Source organism: Daucus carota, chromosome 5, assembly GCF_001625215.2.
Source record: "Daucus carota subsp. sativus chromosome 5, DH1 v3.0, whole genome shotgun sequence".
In the NCBI taxonomy this organism is placed as follows: domain Eukaryota; kingdom Viridiplantae; phylum Streptophyta; class Magnoliopsida; order Apiales; family Apiaceae; genus Daucus; species Daucus carota.
Window position 1 is genome coordinate 33,888,387 of NC_030385.2, and position 8,824 is coordinate 33,897,210.

Sequence of the window (8,824 nt, forward strand, 5' to 3'; positions counted from 1 at the left end):
TTTGTGAGTCTCTCTGACCATCAATATATGCGCCCAGTCTTCTCTTGATCCAGCTACTTTTTCGGATACTTGTGAGGCGGAGGCAGAATCTATGGACTTAAACTTCAGTCTAGTTTCTCTGCAGAGCAGAATCTATGGACTTAAACTTCAGTCTAGTTTCTCTGCGACTAGCTGCTTATTGAGCTATCTAGTAACCACGTTTCCGGAGGAATAAGATTAGCCGCTGCATCCACAAAGCCTTCTTTACATCCAGCCACCTGTTCCGGTCCTTGTAAGTTTGAGTCATCTATCAGTCAAGGCTTAAGCCTTTGGTCGAGTTTCTTTCATGCCTAACCACTTTACAACAGTTGCTCCTGCTCTTTAAACTACTTGTAAGTTGTAACAGTTACAATGAGGTAAATCTGCAACACTGGGACATTGCTTCTTGCGTCTCCTTGGAACCGGCAGGAAATTTAGATAGCTAGGAAATATAATCAGAACTGCAGAAAAAAAACATGTTTTTCTTTTTGCAAATATATATTGTTGAATTATATTACAAAAACACGTTGAAAGATTTATGCACAGAAATAAATCACGGAGTTCTGCAAACATGTATTGCAAGTTCTTATTCACAACCATTAAGAAGTTTGCGAATTTTTCGATGAATGTAAGCAGAGGAATTTAGTTGAGACTGGAAGGAAGAAGGTTGCACCTTTGAAATTTGACAAGGTGAAATTGTTATCGGGAATCCCTAAGAAACCACAAGGGGAAGTAATATTAGCAGAACTGATAAATACATAACACAAGAGGTGGGGATTAGTGGAACTCATAGATATAAATCTCTTGACAACTCATTCTGAAGAGTGTTGCATATAGTTCTTGGAAGCAAACTATAGAGAAAATTTGATTCACATTGCTGATATCTTGAAGCTGTGGTCTTGACTTGGTTGTAGGTTGGTATCTTCGTAATCTTCTTAAACTTTTCTTCTAATTGGATTATTCTACAAATCCTTATTTCTTTAGAAGATTATTCTACAAATCCTTATTTCTGGTATCTTCGTAATCCTCTTAAACTTTTCTTCTAATTGGATTATTCCTGTATTAGTATCGTTGTTTTCTTCAATTTAACGGCAACCATGGTCAACATCTTCATAAGCTATGATTTGTATGGAACAGCAGGATCTTCGACATCTTCATAAACTATGATTTTTATTAAACAATAAGATCTTCGGAGTGTTTTCCGCAAAATAAGCCCAGAACTCTCTTCTTTCCCCAAGTAATGGCAATGGTTGCCAGCTGCCCCTGTTTAGAGATAGTCTGATTTTATTTCCTTGGCTAAACCTATCTAAAGCTGGAAAATATGAAAGATCAGCAATAATTCGTACAACTTCGAAACAGGGCTTTGAACCCGTTCCCAACTCAGCAAACATGATTTCTATACAACTTCGAAACAGGTTTTTAACCCAGGAAGCTACGCTTTAGCTTGTGTTTTTTTCCATAAACTGTGGCACCAGAACGAAGTGGGAATACTAGTGGTCGAGCAGTATCAAGTATCAACTATAGCAATAGGGTAATCATAATATCAACCAAAAACCGTGCACCACTGTAACCATATTACAATCACAATGAAGAGTATAACAGTCAAACTAAAGTTCACACGGCAGGGAAATTGATATCTGCACGCCAACGCATAAAATTGTTTTAAAAACAGGAGTACTTGGCGAAAAAGGCCTCTGCCAATAAAAAGTGCCTAGGTCCAATAATCAGAGCACGAGAACTATGCTAGAGGCATGGTGCATTTAGTTAACAAGCAGATACTCATGTGCTCGAAGGTGCTTCTGCTTTCTCCTCTGAAATTCCAGTTTTTGTTTCCTCACCAACCTTTTGACCGTCTTCTCCTTCGGGTTTTGTTGCCTCTTGAACTGCAAAGAAAAGAACACTGTTTAATCAACCACATTTACATCAAGCACTACATACATATTTCTAACAAATTCTACACTTTAAGCTTCCACTTCACAAAACATCGCATATTTAATTTATTACTGCCTTGGGATAGACATATATTTACTACTATTCGGTTTTCACTTCAAGTATCATCGTAATTCTCCCACTGTAACAAAATAGTATAAAAGTAATGCCTGGAAATGCAAATTTTATTCATTACCTTCATCATCACTCTCATCAAAGTCATCGCCCATGGAGAAGTCACCCATGCCGGGCATCCCACCCATGCCTCCCATGCCGGGCATCCCACCCATGCCTCCCATGCCGCCCATGCCCGCCAATGCTTCCATGCCAGGCATGCCTCCCATACCGCCCATTCCACCCATGCCTCCCATACCCGCCAATGCTTCCATGCCAGGCATACCTCCCATGCCTCCCATACCGCCCATGCCTCCCATGCTCTAAAAAACAGAAAGCAAGTTCCATTAAGTTCAATGTGCAATAACTCATCAAGCCAAGTAACAGAGAGTGACTTTAAAACTTAAAGAGCCTTACCGAAAAATCCATTCCGTCCATGCCAGCATCAGCAGGAGCTGTGACACATCAACAAATCAAGACCATGAGCCAAGTTCAAAAAAGTTGCTTGGAACAAAGTCCAGAAGCTAAATATAACAAAAGAAGCTATATGATGTACCAGGATCATCGTCTTCATCCACCCATTTGTCCCAATCTACTTTCACGTAGTGTGGTGTTTTAGCATCTCCCTTCAATAGTTTATTCCACCATTTACTCTCTGCTTTTTCCAAAATACAGAATATGCTCCGAGGGCCAATGTTTATTTTGCTTTCCTGTAAACAAACCAAATAAATTAAGATTAGTAACAAACCAGTCCAGCTGAGATGTGAAGTAGGCACGTAGCCAGAAATCCAATTGAGAAAACAAAACTCAACTGCAGAAACACTTCATTCTAATAGAAAATTCCAGCAGACCACATATTACTTGTTTAAAAACAAGTGCCCAAACGTTGACTTAGACAAATCCTCCCATTAATAACCAGTCATATAACACAACTTAAGAGCAGGGACTAATAACTAATAAGAGTGGGTTTATGTTGAGTACTATAGAAATCTTCTGCAGCCTACAGGGTAAAAATACTCTGAAAAAGAGAAGGGTACCTCTACGTTAATCTTATCAAAAAGCTCAAGCAGCAGTTCATAGTGATTGTCTGCACCAGCAGTAGCAGAAAATTTGAAAACACCTTCAGGCTCCACGTTAACCTTGGAGTCTTTTGTGTCTGCCAAAAGGACAGTGATGAAGATCTTGTCCTCCCTTTGGGCCCACTTGACCTCAGGATGTCGACTACAAAATGACATCATATTATTAAGGCAAATAATAACACATTAAAGAATAAAGAGTAACACCATACAAGTCTTGATTCATTTTGCATCTACATCATATACTAGAAACATACAGGCGTATGCCATATAGACATATAATACTTGAGTTTAAAATATTTTTCTAATACAAATAAACAAACAGGTACAATTGTAAATAAGCGGCTAATGAGATTCCTTACCCAAAAGTTGTTATGACTCAGAACTTTGCTCGGTAAAATATATATGCTATAATATCACCGAGAAAGCTAATCACAAGCCGTGTAAACCCCATTAATACCCACATATCATACAAGCCTAGCCTTAAATTAACTTAAACATACTACACTACCAATACACAAGCAAACAAATCACTCGTAATATCCATCGACAACACCTCCCACGGTGTTTCAAGCTCGAATTCACCGAAACACCCGACAAATCTCAACATACAATTACTCCCGTAACTATCTACAGAAACAAACATATGCACATATCTAAACACACTTCGGTCGTTATATTCACGAAGAACACCCACACATCATCAACAACTTCCATTTCTACCACAAATCCAACAAGCTCCAATACAAACAAACACATATACACAGACACACATACAAATATATAATCTCACAAGTTGATAGAGTAAAAAAAGACTATTACAAAATCAAAAGTGCAGAAAGAAATTAGGGCTTAGAACATAAAGGCATAGATCGAGAAGCACATGAACTGTAAATGAAAGCGAGTAATAAATCAGAGAAGAGAAAAGCGAGTTACCTCATGGTTTGAGATTAGGGTTTGAAGAAGTGAGAGAAATGAAAACCCTAGAAGAAGCAAAGTATACAACAGACCCAACAACAAGAGACTAGTGTTTCTTTCTGCTTGTTTTTCCTCTTTTATTGAGACGGTCTTTCAAGATCAAAGGAGGTCAATTTTAACGGTCCAGATGAGGGGGTTAGGTTTTAGATGCCTAGGAATGTACTACTTTCCGTCTTGGGTTGGGCCTTCTTTTTTCTTCTCCTTGTTTAATGGGTTTACCAAATATTTCGCAAGCCCAAAATGCAGATTTGAAAATGATGAAATTTTGACACTGTTGGGAAAGGAAATATTGAAATTTTACCTGCAATTTATCTCTACTCTTCTGTGAACACATCTGGTTTAGATAATATAAGAACGAAAATGCTGGAAGTTTATAATTGATTTTTTCTCTTTTTTTAATGGTACATGAATTCATATAATCTGATCTGATTGATTAAATAAATATTAAATAACAAGTACGATGATCTGATTTTCAAATAACATAATCCGATCTGATTGATTACTCCCTCCGTCCCAAAATAGTTGTCACATTTAGTTTTATGCCGGTCAAATTGACTAAAGTTTGACTGAAATTTATTAATATTGTATCAATTGACAAAATAAAAAAAATATGTCACCGGAAATAACTTTTAATCTACTTTAAGATGTAATTTTTTTAACAATTTAGGCTTATATGCCTTACAAATGAGTTTTAAAATAATGAGTGATTGATTTATAATCTTTGGTCAAAGTTTGGTCAATTTGACCAACAAAAATAGAAATGTGACAACTATTTTTGGACGGAGGGAGTATTTTGGCCTATTTACAAAAGGAATTAATAAAATGAAGATAATTTATTGAATCAACAAGAGTCTCCAAGATCTTGCAGCAACTTCTGGTCAATAACAATGTTCATGAATTTACTGAAATAAACTTTATAGAATAGCAATATGAACGAACTTATGAATGAATTAGTTGGAAGCTGCAAGTCACACAGAAAGCAGCGGAAACATGGTGGTTTATATAAATAAAGAGATCATATTCAGACACCAATGAATAGTCGGCATTGAGATTCCCAGTGCTCTTTTGCCTGCTTTGTGCGCTCCATTCTTTCAGACTGGAGCCGTTCTTCCCAGTACTCGGGGCACCTGTTAAAATATGTGCAGAAGTGAAACGACGAGTAAAATGATAAGTAAATAGACTAGTACATATGACGCCAGATGGTAGACAATAATACAGGACAATCAAACAAATCCATACCTTCTGCTTAATAAAATGTTCAACTCTTCCAGATGAAGAGCACCTTCGTAAACTCCTGCCTGTAAGCAATGCAAAGAAATCTCAAGGTTAAAAGGTGATCAATGATCAATGAACCCTTGTGCATTTGCTGCGGCCATTGAGGAGACTGAACTCTGAAGTAGTTAGCAATCACACACCTTTATAAAGGTCATTATCAGGTATGATTCCCGAGTAAGAGTAAATTAATGTAAAACTACACTTAAATTATTCTATGATTTCCAATGTTTTACGAGAATGTTTTCTTCACTGGAAGTGGCCAAATTCAAACTAGGACATTAAGCTTGATACACCATAATGACCAGTCGTAAGACACTTCAAATAGCATGCATGATACAAGTCATACAACACAGAAATATATTATTATACAGTAACGTGGACCAACATTTACCTCTCGACATAGAGCACATTTCTCCCTGGACTCTGCAGCTTGCAGACCATCTACAATTGTCACTGATGCAGCTTTGCAAGAACACATATAGCAGAAGATGTGACCACATGTCAGAGATACTGGATCAAATACTGTATCCTGTATCAAATGAGTCACATTCATTAGAAATGCTGATCCAAGAGGGAAAAAAAATGCTAATTACAAATTCTTCCTCTCCATTCATAACTTCAAGAGAGAAGTCCTAGATAAAGATAATTGAATGTTCATGCCAGATGAAGTATTTAGCAAGGGCGAACCAATAAATAGTTCATAGTTGTGTGTATAAATTGTCAGATAGATATGACTGTGGTGATTCGTACTTTTTCAAATTAATGTAAAAGTAATAAAGGTATATAGGAGACTAACCAAACATATAGAACAAGTCAAGTCAATGTCAATCTTGACAGAATCAAGGAGCTCACAAGAGAGCGATGGTTTTCCATCATCATCAAATACGAGGGAACAACCATCAAAAAATGCAGCACCTTTCCTTTTCTTGGCCTTTGTTTCCCTCAAATTTATGTGGAATGCCATAAGTTCACACAGCCAAGGGGACTGAAGGATCTCGATATGCATTTTTTGGACTTGTGATTTAAATACTTGGCTTTGATTTGAGTAATGAACCTGCAATATGTGGAAACCAGGGTTAAAATGTGAAATTATTTATTAAAGAAGTTATTTCTAAATATATAAACTGAGACAACTTAGAGCTTAAAAACATACCTTATCATATTTTTTCAGTATTTTACGCATGGCAATCGCATTTATCAAAGCATAACTGACCAAATCCTTGCCTTCTTGAATTAAAGCAACATGGTTCCCCTGTATTTTGTATTTGAACCAGATAAAGCATTTGCTAACACCTGAAGCTAAATGCAATTCTAGCAATTTTTGTGCACGCTCGTTGAAGCTACCAACTACAGCAGACATTTCATTGAGAAGAGATGGGAAAAATGTTCCATCGCAAACTGTAATATGCCCATACGATAAGATCAGTAACAATTGAAGTGGGAACAAGATTATTTTTGAGAAACATATATAAATTGAATAATTAAAAGGCAAACAAACAAAAATAAGAACCAGCAAAATCATTCTAAAATGCCAAAACAGTAATCCATATCAATGGTTACTACTTCCACGTTAGTCATGCCATTTAGAACATCCTAGTAGAAGTTAGAGCATCTACAATGTAAAGGGTCATTTCCCCTTTTTCTGAGACTGCGAATATGCCAAATAAGCAACAACCGGTAAGTGGTTTATTCACTCTAATGCAAGAGAACACCGCTCATATTTAACTGGACCCACTTAGATAAAATGCGCAATGCTATGGACCATTTGTCACATTTTTTGACCCCACAAACATGACACACAAGCAAGAAATGATATTATCAAAAAAGTGGTCAATTGTTTACAATGCATGATCCTACTTACACTGAACCATTTCACGAATTGTATTACTTGCATAAATTAAATTCAATATACACAAGTATATATATAATATGAAGGTGCATGATTGTATGAAACAACAATAGAAAAAATTAAAGTTATCAAAGTGAGACGGCCCGCTTCATGTGAATTCTGTGCAATGCAGCAAAAAATAAAATCATGTAACCACTTCCATTCCACAGGTCCCATCAACTGGGCCTGCACTGGAGGTTCTCTAAGAGCATCTACAATGCTCAGTCTATTTGGTCCTCAGGTCATGTAACCTGACCTGCGCAATGCCTTTTCTTTTAATAATGCATTGGAGAGACTTGAGTTATAGTGTGCGGGGACACTTTGATGGCCTTGGCTAGTTGGTGGTAAAGTGGCACTTTGGGGGCCAAAAAAAGTGGGAATGGCCATGAGCATTGTAGTTGCTCTAAGAGCACCTCCAGCGCACGCCTGATTTCAAAATGCCAGCTTGGGTTGAATATATTACAAAAATTTCCGAAGGTGAGCTGCGGCTACACCATAGAGTCCCAGACCAGCATCCCTCATAACACAACATAATACAAACTTTTGACTAACCGTTATTAAGGCTACAAAACAGCCAATAAGTACATATACAGACCAAAAGGAAAATTTAAAGTTATATAAACAATCAACACTTCTAACTCTCTTCTAGGAAAACACACAGATAGCTAAAAAAACAAAGGAAAAACCAGTATGATTCACTTTAAGAACTAGGATAAGAAGTACCATACTGAAACATACTATTCACATGTACTATGTTCTTGTGCAAACAACATCACGCTACTATGAACACAATTAATTATACAATTTCAAGCTTAGAATTTACTTGAATAAAAAGTTCACCAAAAATACAAGTCAGATTTATCATATAATTAAAAGCACCAGAAATATAAATCTAATTCACTAGCTTAAACAAATTCATATCCTTTTCCAAAATATATCCAATAAGAGACACAAAAGCAATTTCACTAATTTTCGAAATTTCATCCCGGGTTGAAAAAATTGCACTTTCAAAGGTCAACCGATACTACATCCCAAACTCCTAAACCCGCATCCTTCATCATCACAAATCATATCATGATACCACATCAGACAAACAATTAACAAAGAAAAACCAAAGTAAAATTGTAAGCAGAATACCAGAACAATGGTCAGGGCAGGTGGAAGAATCATGGAGAGCGTCACGACTTTGATTCTGCGAATGAAACTGATGATTCTGCTGTTCTTCTCGACGACACTTTTTCAAAATCTTCTTGAGCTTCTTAAAACCGACCCCAGGTAGTTTTTGATGGTCTTGTCCTTGCATGTACTCCTCATATCTCTTACAAAACTTCATATCTCATGCTACATGAATTAATGAATATACAGAGATGAGGTGAGTTTTCTAAATTATCCAATCGCAGAGATTAGGGGAAGATTCGTGGTTAAATTATGGAATCATAAACGCTTCTTCTATGCGTGTCTGTGTAGATAATAGCCACCAGATTGTCTAATGTTTTCCCGGAAAATTTAATAGACAACGGAGGGTTTGGTGTGTTAACAGATGAAT

At 36.7% G+C, this 8,824-nt stretch overlaps 2 protein-coding genes across 2 annotated transcripts; both read right to left on the reverse strand.

Moving 5' to 3' along the window:
- Positions 1-1,537: 1,537 nt before the first annotated feature.
- Positions 1,538-4,234, reverse strand: LOC108223644 (uncharacterized protein Os08g0359500). Its single transcript, XM_017397995.2, has 6 exons — positions 4,074-4,234; positions 3,099-3,282; positions 2,618-2,771; positions 2,479-2,516; positions 2,144-2,384; positions 1,538-1,901 (listed from the first exon to the last, which is right to left on the reverse strand). The coding sequence occupies exons 1-6, from the start codon at positions 4,076-4,078 to the stop codon at positions 1,798-1,800; spliced, it is 726 nt and encodes a 241-aa protein (XP_017253484.1). The 5' UTR covers positions 4,079-4,234; the 3' UTR covers positions 1,538-1,797.
- Positions 4,235-4,994: 760 nt separating this feature from the next.
- LOC108222332 (probable E3 ubiquitin-protein ligase BAH1-like 1) lies at positions 4,995-8,824 on the reverse strand. The gene is made up of 6 exons (XM_017396251.2): positions 8,416-8,824; positions 6,544-6,788; positions 6,187-6,444; positions 5,782-5,919; positions 5,355-5,413; positions 4,995-5,242 (listed from the first exon to the last, which is right to left on the reverse strand). The coding sequence occupies exons 1-6, from the start codon at positions 8,609-8,611 to the stop codon at positions 5,137-5,139; spliced, it is 1,002 nt and encodes a 333-aa protein (XP_017251740.1). The 5' UTR covers positions 8,612-8,824; the 3' UTR covers positions 4,995-5,136.